Source organism: Drosophila simulans, chromosome 2L (genome assembly GCF_016746395.2).
Source record: "Drosophila simulans strain w501 chromosome 2L, Prin_Dsim_3.1, whole genome shotgun sequence".
Classification (NCBI taxonomy): Eukaryota; Metazoa; Arthropoda; class Insecta; order Diptera; family Drosophilidae; genus Drosophila; species Drosophila simulans.
Window position 1 is genome coordinate 5,558,480 of NC_052520.2, and position 14,505 is coordinate 5,572,984.

General features: G+C 44.2%; 2 protein-coding genes across 2 annotated transcripts; one reads left to right on the plus strand and one right to left on the minus strand.

Annotated features, from left to right (window-relative positions):
* Nucleotides 1-640: 640 nt before the first annotated feature.
* On the minus strand, nucleotides 641-1,935 carry LOC6731097 (coiled-coil domain-containing protein 34). The gene is made up of 2 exons (XM_002078218.4): nucleotides 1,470-1,935; nucleotides 641-1,412 (listed from the first exon to the last, which is right to left on the minus strand). The coding sequence occupies exons 1-2, from the start codon at nucleotides 1,785-1,787 to the stop codon at nucleotides 765-767; spliced, it is 966 nt and encodes a 321-aa protein (XP_002078254.1). The 5' UTR covers nucleotides 1,788-1,935; the 3' UTR covers nucleotides 641-764.
* Nucleotides 1,936-10,294: 8,359 nt separating this feature from the next.
* Nucleotides 10,295-12,130, plus strand: LOC6731098. The gene has a single exon (XM_002078219.4). It carries the CDS (start codon nucleotides 10,433-10,435, stop codon nucleotides 11,888-11,890), a length of 1,458 nt encoding a protein of 485 aa, XP_002078255.1. The 5' UTR covers nucleotides 10,295-10,432; the 3' UTR covers nucleotides 11,891-12,130.
* Nucleotides 12,131-14,505: the final 2,375 nt, after the last annotated feature.

The window sequence follows — 14,505 nt, forward strand, 5'->3', positions numbered from 1 at the left end:
TGGAAACTGTGCAAATGAACTTTAGGCCTTTGGCTTTGTTTGTTTGTATTTCGGTTTCCCACACCCAAAAGCCAGTTGACCGAGTCCCCCTGTTTTCCACTTGATGCTACACCTAAAACATGCTTTATTTTATTTTGGAACAATATAATTTTGTAACTTTTCAGACGCACAGGAGATCAGCCAGAACGGGAAATCTAATGAAAATGGGCAGAGCTTTTACACCATTTGCTCGGCATCGTCTGCTGCTCCAGCTCCAGTGTCCCGCCCCCCAAAATGTATCTTGTCCAACAACAATTGAAATCTTATTGAGTGTCCTGTCCTCTGCAGTCCAGGATTCGATTTTTGCTTACCTCCTTTCCTTTGTGTTTTTCTTGCAAATTGTTATTTGCTATGGTAAGTGCCCCTCCGCAGCTGCCATTGCCACTACTTTTCGTATTGGTTTACAAAATTGGTTAAACTGTGTATTGGTGCAATTGTACGAATTGACTTTTGAATTGCTTGAAAATAGGGTTTGGCCATTCTATTCTACTTGGAAGGTAAAGATTATAACTACAAGTCATTAGGTTGCAAAATATATACCTTCTAACGATTATCATTTCAAAATATGTATCTAAAATGATGCTGGAATTCGAAGAAAGCGTTTTAGTTTCTAAACCCTGTCGGTGTATATTTTAACATCACTGTTTTTATATCTAACGAATTTTTGGACATTTGGAGTCGCCAAAAAAGGTTTGCTGGGACATCTTTAATCTGAATGGAGAGGACTACATCTGCGGCTGTTTAACTGGACCCATCCAAGGAGTCGGATTCACATAGAGGTGAGAGATGGTGCCTCGCAGTGAGTCCATCCCCTGATTGAGGGGCACCGGCTTGGGCTTGGTGTCCACATTGCTCATCCACTTCGACCAGGCATCCTGGGCCATTTGCCGGCGCTGTTCCTCTTTCAAGGCCTTGGACAACATGGCGCGTCGCTTCTCCTCGCGCTGCGCCTGCTGCTGACGCTGCTTCTTTAGCCACCAGTCCTCTACGACCCTGCGGATCTCGTCCTTGGACACCTTGCGAATGGGTCTAGGTGCCGTCGATGTGCTCGGCACGGATCCCAGCGCTCCCAGCCCGGATAAGGAGGACGACACAACGGGATTCTTGCGCAGTGACTCCAAGGGATTCTTGCGCAGAGCTATGCTGGCCTTCATGGCCGCGTCCTGGATGTGGCTCTCCAGCTGCAAGTTCGCCGCCTGGCGGGCCTTGTCCTTCAGCCACTGCTCGTAGCACATCCTGGCCAGCTGCTTGCGCTCCTCCGTCCGCTGCTGCTTGAACTCCTGCTCCTCCTTGATCCGCCGCTGCTTCTCTAGTAACTGCTGCTGCTTGGCCGAGTACCAGTTCTGATAGGCGGCCTCTGGTTGGCGTTCCACCTGCGAAATGTGGGTAATAAATTATAATTATACTTAATATAACATCTCACATCCTACCTTCATTCCCTTGCAGTGGCTGAGATAGTTGAGAGAGCTCTCCTGGGAGCCGAGGCACAGCGAGGGCACCAAGTTGCTCTGGATCTCCGATCGCTTGAGTCCGCCGAGCGACCAGTTGTCCTCAGATTGGGGCGAAGGATTTCCACCGTCGTCCTTGAAGAAGTATGTGCGTGTGGTGTTCTGGGCGAGCGAGCTCGGCGAAGACATGGAGTTTAGTGAGCCTCCGGATGACGAGCGCGCGACGCGAGTCCTGCTGCTGAAGATCTCATCCCGCAGGACTATTTGTCCAGAGGAGGAAACGTGGCCACAAAATGCCATTCTCTCAAACTTTTTTTTTATTTTTAGAGGAACGCGTATGAACAAGGTAGCTGTAAAGACACTGTTGAACGAAATAATTTTTTGGCTTTTCTAGTTTTCAACCCAATTGTCTAGGCTCGAAAGTGTGTTACTGAAAGTGTTTTGAGTGGTTTTTCACCCACTCCTGTTGTTTCTCACCCAACCCAATCTCTCGTCAATTCGAGCCGTGAAAAGTTTGTCGCTGCCCACCACCGACGAGCAATTAAACCTGCAGCCCGGCCAATTGCGCTTTCATATGCAGCGGAAAATTGTAATTACAATGCCGGCCACTGCAGCAACAACAACAACAACGAGCAACAACAACTAGCTGGATGCATAAAGGATATATGTATAGTACGCGTGCCTTGGCGATGACGTCGCGGCTGACGGTGTAAACCTCAGTTGCCGACACATCAGTAAATGGCGGCGGCCCATTGACATTTCCGCTGATTACTTTATGGCCGAACACATGTACACGGACCTTCGCAGCCGCAGTGCATAACGGTCTGACGCCTGTCGCAACATGACATGACATTTCGCCACCACCCACCACCCATTTCGGCACCACCCATTGCCCCCAACACCCACTGCCCCCTGGTGGCATCAACACACACGGCCGTCGTGCGCCTCATTTTGCGAAGGGTATAATTACTTTGTAATGATACTCGCATTACTTTCCAGCGGAGTAAATGTAATATAAAAGGCTCCATCACTTTTGTTTACTTGGCCTACAACGTCGCGCTGAGCAGATTGGCATTTTTAAGGCTCAATAAAAAGTAAAGCGATCGAAATAACAGGCACACTGTATGCAACATGGTGTAAGCTGAATTTATATAAATCCATGACTTAAAGAAAGTGCATACTTAGGATCCTTAGCTAAACAATAAACAATATATTGTACATTGTGATGCATTTTAATATAAATCTATGACGATGTCAGTGGCACTACACAAAGTAATTGATCACTTAGCCACAAGTTGACCATTTCCGGCGGTCATCATTTTTGGTGGACGAGACGCACTGTCGCAAGGACACACATACACATACGCACATGCACAATTGACCCGGCTGACACATTCGAAAACAAACAAACAAACAAACAAACAGGCGAGATGCGCCGAACAGCGAAAATCTCAAAATGTAATGACAGGCTAATTATGCGTGCAAATGGTTTATAAATATTTTATAATGCCCGCGTGACCCTGACTTCAAAGTGGGTGGGTGGAGCTGCACTCTCATGGGTTTGTGTGTGTTGGCCAGGAATCCCGACACCGAACTGAGCTCCAATGCCCCGTGGCACAGTGTGCATTGTGTGCCACTCGGCCTTTCGACTGTTTGTTCGGGATCGAGTCTATATATGTGTGTGTGTGTTTTGCGCATCGCTGATTGCATTGCGGTTTTACGACTTCATTATTGTTAATTATACGCCGCGTTGGCAGCCTCCTCCGCCAAAGCGTTTCGCATAGAATCCTCTGTCCCATACCCACATGCAGCATGCCCCATCCATGTGGCAGCTGTCGAAAAAGGTGAACGAGTAAATTCAAAAATATGACATTGCGGAAACCACAAACTTAATTGGGCTTATGGCAACGGGCCGACACTGAGCCAACTAATTTCTCACTCTGGTGTGCAGATTATGGATTGGGTGTGGCCACTAATATTCATATGCGCCAAATGGGGCTAATATATGTGGCCGCCCAATTGCAACAATTATATTCTCTCAATTTATTTCGGCACAGATGGATGAAAAGCAATATTATTAATGTGCACTGATCTGCAACGGTGCTAATCAAAGCAAAACAGAATATGAGTAACAATGAGTACTTTTTTCGATGAATTTCAAAACTATCTGAATAAGCTACTTTATTTAAAATCATATTTTGTAACAAGGTAGGCTCATGGGAATACATAACCAACTATATTTTAAAGTAGTAACTTCTTTGGCTCATCGAAAAGTGGTTGCTGAACATTCGTTGTACCGAAATATGCCATAAAAGTTGATTTATTTAAACATTGCAAATTTTTCCTTTCATCGTTGCCTCATTTAGCAATGATAGCCTTGATACATGCCACTCCATTCCCTCCCCCCAATACCCTGCTGCATATCTTGGCTATCATTAAATGTCGTAAGCCGAAATGATAATGCATAAATGTTAACAAATTTCACAGCATACCAAGCACACTTAACTGAGGGGGGGAGTGGGGAGCACCCATTCCCGATTGCTCATGGCTTTCAACATCGAATTCATTTTACATGCATGGCAATAGACAGACAATGGCAGGATGCCCCGACGCGCCCCCTTTTATCCTTCGGATGCTGGGATTTGATTTGGAAATTGTAAATGCGGTCACGTATGTTATTATATCAAATATCTTTCATGGTTATGTTTAGATGCTTACATTTCTTGCAGCCATCTCTCTCACTTTTCCCTCTCGCTTTCGGCCTTCAATAAATTGACTTTTGTATTCGCATTTTGAAATTGTCGCACATGGAGCGCACACACACACACATGCATATATATTTAATAAATACATACGCACTCTGCATCTTGTGCGTTTCATATTTGCAAAATTTGAATTTGAATTTATATTGAGGTTTTCGTTTTCCTTTTGGGCTTACTATATAATTAAATCATTTTACGACATTTCAAATCCTTTAAGGCTAATCATAACATGAAAGCTTATTATGGCTTTGCCTAACAGGTTTAAAATCTGATTGCCATCGCAATCAACTTGTTCCTACCTTTTGACCTTTGATCGGGCTTAATACACTGTATTACAAATATTTGAAATATTTTTCAGAAACTATTAATATATGATACATACATAAAAAAGTGATCTATGCAGCCATTGATTTTATTGAAATATTGTTTAGCTTAGCAATTGGTATCTGATAGTCAAAACACTCGATTGAAGCGTTCCATCTTTATTTTTTTTGGAAATTTGAATGGCTTGAACACTAAGGCAACTACTTGCCAGAACTGCTCAGGTTATTTTAAAGTGAAATAAGCCCAGTCAGAAGCTCACGGCCTCTCCGTGACGATTCCCTCGAGAGTGGAGGGAAATGTGCCTATCATTGCTGCATGTCAATGCTGGCGAAATGTATCTTTCACGCTCAATTTATTTGTAATGATGTCGACAGCAGAGCCTCGGTGGGAAAAGCCAACGCTGGCAAGAAATTCATTCAGCAGAAGTAGATGGTGGTGGTGTGTAAAAAAGCGAGAAAAAAAGGAAAACCTATGGCACATTAGTGGCGCCACGAAAAATCCCCAATCATAAAGTGAGCGGACTCGTGGCAACTTTTCGCGAACGCATTTTTCATGTCGGAATCCTTGGGTCTGGGCCAAATGATGTCCCTGGGGGGGCGGGACAGTGGGAGGGGCCAGATGGAATAGCCGCATGTGTAGCTCTAATGAAATAAACATGTTTATTAGATACAAATGCGAGTCAGAGGGCCTTGTATCCTCTTCTTTTTCAAATAGCCTTTTTTCGATGTTTACAGTGCGTATGATTAATATTAAGAGTAGCTGCCTTGCTTGCACCTGTCCGCTTTGTAATTAATTGAATTATTTTTCTCAGGACGTGGCAAGTGGAAAAGGACAAGCAGTAAGGACTCAAAAAGCACAGCACAGTCCGATGGAATTATAAATTCAAGGGGCATCAAAAATAGCGGAAATGCAATTAAAATTGTGCAAGCTTCACGGCACCCGGCAAAAGTGTCGGTCTGTGAGTGTGGCTTAGAAAAATTACCAACAGCTACTTAGACAGCAGAATGAAAGGCATAAAAAGCAGCACAACTTGCCGGAGTCCTGCAGGCGAGCTGAGAACCATATTATGCTTAATTAAGCTGCTTTCTCCGCCCTTGTTGCAACTTCGATGCTGGGAAATGCGGCGTGGCAGGTCCAACAAGGTGAGGAGGATTAGCCAAGTGCCGCTGTTTAAGCTGTGGAGTAGTGAATAGTCAAGTGGAACTTGTGATATCTCAAGAGATTTCCGAGTGCTGGAACGTTTTTCAAGGATGGATCTATCTTAAGTCCTATCAGAAGAAGTGTAACACAACCGAAGGCGATATCAATGTTTTATATTATTATATAATATATAATTATTTTGTAATAATATTAATTAATGTGCAGGGTATATATTATATGTGTATTGTAATCTTTTATTTAATTAGTTGATCAAAAAGATTCCCGCGAACAGCACTTACAGCTCAATTGGAAACAAGCAAATCGGTTTAAGCTATTAAAATTAATCCATTAAAAATAAAAAGGGCAAATGGCAAACGAAACTGAAGGGCAGGCAGGTGGCATCCGTCGAGTAAACGTATCCATTCAGAGCGGCATGCTAATGAGGTTAATGTTTGCATTGAACCCAAAAAATGGCGAGTGCCAAGCCATCCCAACCATCTCGTCCTGGCCCTCTGGCCACCCAGTCTCATCCTCGTCCTTCCGCCGGCTGCCATCATAAGCGAATCGTGGGATTTTGAAATGTGTGTGCGCAGAAAAAGTCGGGCAAACAAACGGACAAACAGCAGGGGAAGACTTGAAGAGACCAACTAATCAAGGTAATGAAATCAGTTTTATTTCAGCTTATTTTCTCTTTTTTTCCCACCATCCAACGGCACGAGGCCCACAAACAAACCTCCAGGAGAGGGGAATGCAGTGAAAAGTGTTCGCCAGAGGGATTGGGGCTTTTAAACCATTCCCACTATCGTCTGGCATGGGGCTCCCACGTGGATTTATCATCTGGCTGTCTGTTTGGGGTTGTTTATATTCGAAATTAAAAATATTAAATATTCTTAAAGCGATAAGCCAGCTTAAGGTCTATGCTAAGCTTCTGCCTAGAACACCACGTTTTCTGTTTCCAGGAAAGAAGGGTGATTGAAATACCGTATTGAAACGTTCAATATCAAGATCGTTTTTGAAATCAAAGTCCAATTCGTATTTTGAGGAATCCGCACAAGTTGGTGCATAGCCTCCATTTTCGTGTATAAACTCATAGTTGCCTACCGTGTCTCTCGAATCCTTTGCCCAAAACTACACTTGCCACACACACTCTAATTTTCCTCTCATGAACTGCTGATGGCTGAACAAACTTGCAACCACTATAAACTTTAAGCCACCGACACACATTGAGTCTGGGACTCAATTTCGCCCGACAACAATCGGATGGAGCCCGTTGAGCAAACTTGCTCCTGCTCCGAATCCAGCTGCTCCTGCTGATCCTGATACTGTCTTCATGCTTGTTTCACATTTCCGCTTACTTGAAATTATTAATTACCGAAATTCCAGGAGACGACAACCATCTGGACCGGTTTGCCGGGCTGTCGGTCGGTGCTTGGGAAATCTTGTCAGCAATTCAATTAGTGGGCACTTGCATTTATCTTATTTAAATACAGCATACTTTCCGACTGCCGCATGCAGTGCAGGTGAGTGTGTATGGGTGTGTGCGGGTGTGCTTGGGTGTGTTGGTGTTGTGATTGCGATTGTGCTTGTATTGGTGTCGTCATGGAAACGACAAGGACTCGAAGGACTGGAAGCGAACTCGTGACTTATGCAGTGACGCAACCAATTACGGCTTAGGGGCAACTGTAACTGCAACTGCTGTCTCGCCGTCTTCCTCACACCATCTTCCATCGTCCTTTATCCTTCGTCCTTCGGCTTGCATGTGTGTGTGTGTGTGTGTGTGTGCTGCGGCTGACGGTGTCTGCTCGGTGTCTGCCCTCTAACCCGACATGCCCACAAAAACTATGTCAAACGAGTCGCTGTGAGACACTCAAAATCCGGCGAGTGGAATACTATTTTTTGGCTTAACTACCGCTGATAAGTCGAGGGCAATGCCGCAGCAGCGATTGTTTGAAAGTTTCTTAATTAAATGTGATTTGATTGCCAGCCAATCATCTCGCCGTGGCCAGATACGAGTATAATTGTAGTCGAGAACTTCATTCGCTGCTGTTGTTGACATCGAGAGCGAAAAATGTCACCCAGACTGCCAGTTTGTTGCTTATGAACACCACAAACTAGTAAGTCAAGCGAATGTTGTTGAAAATCACAAATTTAACACTTTCATTTTTGCTTAATACTCAAAGAATATATGTTATTATAGTTTAGCATCTATAGGTTAACAAATAAATCCACATGATCAATATTCGAGTTCGGTTTAAAGGATAGCCGCACCGAATTAACCAAAATATTTAACAGATATTTAACAGCTGGTTCGGTGAGCCAAGCCACTTAGGTAAATTGGCCAACTAAGTTCGTTTGCTGGGGTCGTCGCAATTTATTTTTCCCTCCTAACAAATTCGGTTTTTGTTTGGGGTAGTTACTTATGTATCTGATTTGTTTGCGGTTGCGGTGTGCGTGAGCTGCCAAGAAATTGACGACGTCAATGAAGAGACCAAGATTGGGTTGGAAAGATTGTCAATGAGTTTTCAATTCTGTCTGGCAGTTTCATCGTTTTAATTAGGTAAAATCACTACAGATCACAGTTGAAGCTGCCGTATTAAATAGCTTTCAGTAACAATTTTGGTAAGACATTGCAAATGCTTTAAAACAATTGGTTTGGGAAAATCCGTTTATTTTAAAGCCCGCAAACAAAAGATGAGAAAAATGTTTCATTTGACAAACAGGCAAAATTAATCAGTTCAATTTGACGCTTCATTGATTAAAAAACAATCCCCTGTGGCCACGTTCACCACCGCCGTCATATTCATACACTTAATTAAATTTGTGGCTGGCGAAAGTGAAATGTAACGACATTCGACGGCGGAACGTGAAATGTTTGTTATTAGTGTAAACAACATTTCATATATTTTCAAATGGAAGTAGACTCGCCGGGCCAGTCTGCGAGTGGGTCAGAGGTCACACATGGCGTATGAAATATGCGCCGCACTGGCCACAGGTAAAATTGTCACGTTTTTAATTAAACGGGCGCCCAAAGACCAACAACCAGCGCATCCGTCCAATTGTTCAATAATCAATGGCTCGTCCGTGACAATAACACGGGTTAAAAATATAATTAAAACTCAAAATAAAACTTTTATTGGCTGCGTGCCTGAAATGTGTAACTGAAACATTTCATAATGGCTTAACCACTTGTCGGAATTCCATAGGTCCATGCAACAGTTGGCTCCGCCAATTCACAGTACATTATAATCCAACAGAAAATTTTTAAATACCTTAAGGCTAAGTAGGTTACGGTGCAGGGTATCACCCAGGTCCATTATATCTTTCCAGGCTCCATGGTTTGATTTTAAGGGTCTGGAAACTTCCACCGGGTAGCGCTAGTGAGCAATCTCGACAAGAGTAGTTATTTCTTTTTTGTTTTTCATATCTTTGTCTCAATCCAGGCAGCTGTGTAGAGGGTATTCGATAGTCGAGAAACTCGATGGAATGCCGTGTACTTAGACATGCAGCTTACAATAATTAATCGATATTGATTTTAAGCCAGAGTCCTTTCACTGCAGTTAAACTGTTTTTTATTTTTGGCTAGCGGCTTTAAAACAGCTCTATCTTTGACCTGATTCTGGAAATGGAGCACTGAGCCTATTGTAGATGACACACGCAATCACACACCCAGCCACGCCCACTTTTTGACAACTCATTTGGCAGCTCGTTGAAAAAAGGGCCAACTTAATTGTGTCACCCAACTTTCAGCCTTAATTCGAGAGCCAAGACGATGGTGGACGACGATACAGCAATTAACGAGGTACAAAATCATTTCATTGTGTTTGCCAAACGCTGCGACGCAGAGCGCCCAAAAGCCAGCGGTGATAAGTTTTTTTATTACACCTGAGTGGGGAGGTGGGCGGGGCAGGTGAGCTCCCCACTATCTCAATGTGCGTGTGTGTGTGTGTGCCAGGACTCATTAAAAACGAAAGAGACGCTCATTACCTGGCCGAGAGCAGGCAGAGAAACAAACGAACTCGCCGCCCTCATAGGACAACAAACGATTTTTGAGCCGGCGACCTTTCGCTCCAACACCCCCAAAATCCCCCCCGCTGAAAGTGGGGTTCATGTGGATGAGGATGCGTGTGGTGCTGGGTTTTAATTACCTTTGGTTTCACCCCACTCGCCGTCGTTCGGCTCGTTGTTTAAGTAATTGTTTGCCATTAGTTAAAATGTTTTCATTTTGCACCGGACTCGAGCCCGGACCGGACGCACATACGAGTCCATGTGTGGTATCTGGTGATGGCGGAAAAGATATCAAATTTGTAACCTGTCAGAGCGGAAATTCAATGAAAACAACTCGTTTTCATATTTAATGATTTCTGTTTCTTAGTTAAACGTATTAAACAGAATGTTCAAAAGTCTCTCATAAAAACACTTTCGAGCTGTAGTATATTTTTAGATTAATATAATTAATTATTTAGTAAATAATACAGGGATACTTATTTGGGATCCTAAATGGAATAATTTACTATATTTTTTTTTGACCCCAGCAATCTGTGCACTTTCGCTTTGATTGTCAGTCGTTGTGTACATTTTATGTTTCAGCAGTCTACAGACACAAAGCCGACACGACATATCGTCTCGAAAACTCGAGAGAATCTTTCCAAATCTTTCCAAATCTTTCCCAATTTAATTTCCACATACCCCACTTTTGTCGATCTTTCGCAGACTGCCGGAATGGCCTTTGTAGCGCGTCGGAGTAGCGATGGCTCGGTGGTGGATCGCCAGCAGGTGTCTGGTCGGGGAACAGTACGTCCAGCTTCCCAGTCGGACATTAGTGATGAGGATTCGTCGGAGTCGGTGCTGGGCTATACAAACCGCACCTATGGAGCTCCCACAGTTAGGTATGTTGGCCAGGATGAAGACCGTGACGCGGTGGAACCTCAGCTAGATGATGAGGATTTTGTGGATTCACTGGGGGATCATGCCGACAACTCGGAAAGCGAGACGGATTCCATTTTGAGTTTCTGCAAGGAACTGGACGAGGATGAGGCCAACGATGCATTGCTAAATGAAAGAATGAGCTTCACAGACGAGAAGCCGAAAGTTGTGGATAAAGCGAATGCAGATGATGTGTTTCACAGCGGCATGAACAAAGGCGATGAGGCGGCTGCCACGGACACGGAGACCGTGATGAACTTCGATCACGATGTGCAGAGCCTGAGCTCCTTAAGCAGCTGCACGCCTACAGTGACGCAGCGCTGTGAGGATGTCGACAACTTGGACAATATCAGCGGCAGAACATTTTTCAAGGAGGAAAAGTCGCAGAGCATTAGCATCAGGACTTTCTGCAAGGATAACAAGCTGGATGGGCTGAGCGCCAGGACCTTCCACAAGCAGGCCTCCTCGAAGGAGGCGAACCAGGGCCAGATTTCCAATCGGACATACAACCTGAGTTGTTCGGGCAATAATCGAAACCACGACGCATCCTCGATGTCCACCTGCAGCTGGTCGGACATGTACCGCGGTGCCCTGCAGCCCGCAGATGGATGCAGCGGTATGCCCCCTCTGAGCCTGGCCAGCGCCGTCTCGGACTCGTCCACGTGCTACAAGCAGCTGGAGGAGCTTAAGGAACGCCCTGGCCCACAGGCCTTCGAGGACTGGAAGGCGCGAAAGGCGGCCCAGAAGCAGAAGAATCTGCTGGCCGCCAAGCTGGAGCGCGAGAAGCGGGAGGCGGAGGCAGCACTGCGACAGAAATATGCCCAGGAGCACTTCCAGGAGTGGTGTCGCCGCAAGGAGGAGGAGCAGCAGCGGCAAAAGCAAAAGAAGTCCTCGACCTGTAGCACCAGTTCGGGATCGGTTTCCGGGTCTAGCACTGGCCCTGCAAGGAAGGTGTCTCCCGAGAGCACAAAGAAGCGTCTGCAGGAGTGGGAGCGAGTCAAGAAGGAGCAGCAGCAACTGGAAAAAGAACGCCTGAACCGACTGCAGTGCAACAAGCAGAAGCTGGAGGACGAACGCCGTCAGCGGCGCCAAGGCGCCTGGCAGAACTGGATGAAACAGGTGGACAAGCGGGCCAAGCCGGTTCCCCTCAATCAGGGCTTCGACACGCTGCGCGGCACCATATCCAACATCTACATCAATCCCGTGCAGTGGGTGTCCAACATCGATCCGCAGGATTCGGGGCGCAGTCGTTAGAGTTCCTTGGAGCGCTCTCACATTCGTTAGTCCATCGCCATTTCACGCTGAAATGCATGCAAGACCTATGGGGACGACTGGTGCAGGAGGACGGGAGGAGATCGCCTCGGTTGCTGGGCCAGCAAAATGATTTTAATTCTACTACTACACATTATACACGAATTTTGATTAGTGGCGGTGGATCCCACTTTGTTTTACCTTCGCAAGTTACTCAATAAACTACAAGATCGGCAGCTTTAACTGCAGTTTGGTTTATATTGGGGGGAAATGTGTGTAAGCGATCTGTTGATAACATGAATAGTTATTAATAGTTATTAACAAAATGTTAATTGACATTTCTATATATATAATATATTCTAACGAACCCATTGCGAGAAGGTTAATAAAAGGCCAGCTTAGAGCGTTCCATGAAGCGAACCCGTAACGATAACCTTTGACCCGGGCGTATTATGGTTATGCTCCTACACCACCCTTGGCCCAGAGCCTAAGGACACTGCACTTCCTTGTTGGTCATTCTGTCCCTTTATTCTGGCAACCATTTCCGTGTTTGTTTCCATGCCCATCCCATTCTATTCCATCGTATCCAACCACAATTGTGTGCGTTTGTGTCAATTTCTGTTTTTATTATTTATTTGCCCGGTCCATGGGGAGTCGGCAGGTGGTGGAGCAGGCTTAATTAAGCTTTTCTCCACCCACCCGGACCGTCCCAGTTTTATTTATGCAATTAACCAAAGCCTCGTGTAATATAGTCCCGTTAGGTAAAAATCTTTGATTAATTGTAGTTTTGTTTACACGCTGGCAGAGCGAGTCAGACCTGATTATGTGGGCCATCATCTGACGGGGTCCAAAGGGGATTTTCGGGATGTGTGTATGTGTGTGTTAGAGGGTCCTTTCAGGTGATTAGTCCTTTGGTTGGCTGGCAATTTGTTTACACGTTCTGTGAGCTCGCCTAATCGCCAGCAGGCCTCTCGTCATTAGCACTATCATTACTTTGTGAGTTCCCGATAATGCTTTCAATTCAAAATATGGCCAAGATACGTGCCTCGAACGAGCCTCCTTGGGCTAATTGTGTGGTAAGTGATAAATATATGAGTGGCCATTTTGTGGCTTGTCAATTGAAACAAGTAGTTGGGCATTTCATTAGCTGCCACTTGAACTGAACTCGATGAACTTGTTCAGCAATGGATTACTCATCATATGCCTGCAACTTTGTACGGGCCACAAGTCCTTTTGATGTCCTTTTTGTGGACGTTTTTGTAATTTTTATTTTGCCATAAACCTCAATGTGAAATCGTTAAACTTAGGGACAACTGCTAAATGGGGTGCTTCTCATATGGAGATGGCGTAATCACGGCTGGCACAATGACAAAATGCTCATGCGGTCCCTGATTTTTACGACTGGCCATAAATTAGGGAACCATTTTGGCCATAGGCTTGAAAACGTCAGAAAACGTTCTTGCCTGCAAATATTTAAAAGCATTTGCAAAGCATTTAAATAACAATTAAGGGCACGCACGCAGCCGCAAACAATATAAAACAATTATTGTAAAACAAAATCCACAATGCGGATTAGCGCACTTTTGCGGGTTCGTAACGTTTTAAATGCAAATCAAAGGCAGCAACACAAAAAAAAAAAAAACAATAACAACAAAAAAGAAATTAGTACGAATGCGAGAGCTTGCCAATAATTATAATAAATAACCACAGAAAATGTTTCGGAATGATTTCGCACCACAATTGAGAGCGAACAAAAGAAAATTAATAATAAATCTCAAAATGCTCATTAACTTAATTACTGTGTTTATTTTCATTGCCCTTCCTGTGCGCCATTGAGTTCCCCATTTTCCCCAGGACACGATTTTCCCCCTGTGTTGAAATGCTTTCCTTTTGTGCGTCACGCAATTTTTTGGGGCACCCTCCCCCCCTTCGGTTGATAAACAACTCAACGCCGAAAAAATAGCCGCAAAACATGAAGAAATTGCGCGTCTTTAACCTTAATGTGTATTTAAGTAATGTTAATTGTACTCAAGCTGCCAGATGCCATTCGCTGCCGAAAACTGGCGCCACTGCCCGAATTTCCTTTTTTACTCCTGGCTCCTCCAACTTGTAATTATGCTAATATATAAGTTTGCTCCGGGTGGCGTATCTAAACTCGTGTAATTGCGCACACTTAATTGAATTTACAGAATGTGGAGTAAGCAAGCTAAGGATTATGTAAGACATTTAAACAAATTGTAGAAAAGAAACAACTTTGAACAATAATCGTAAGTTTTATGAGCTAAAACTGTGTCAGTAAGCTTGATTTATGTAGATTTTGTAGTGATCAAAAGTATAGAAATATTCCCATGGGTTATGTTATATGTTATATATTATATTGAATTTTCTATTTTAAAGTTAAAGAGCGAGTTGCCAGCCCATTTTCACATTGAAAGCTTGTTATGCACGGGAATTAAATATTTTCTTTATTTTTTATTTTTTTAGCAAGCCAACGTGCAACGCCATAATAGCGCTGAAAAACATTTTGACATTATTAAAATCGAAACTATTTAGGTCATTTGGGCAATGGCTTCGGTTAACGTTGGCCAATCTCCGGTGAGGTAAATGCATATTTACAA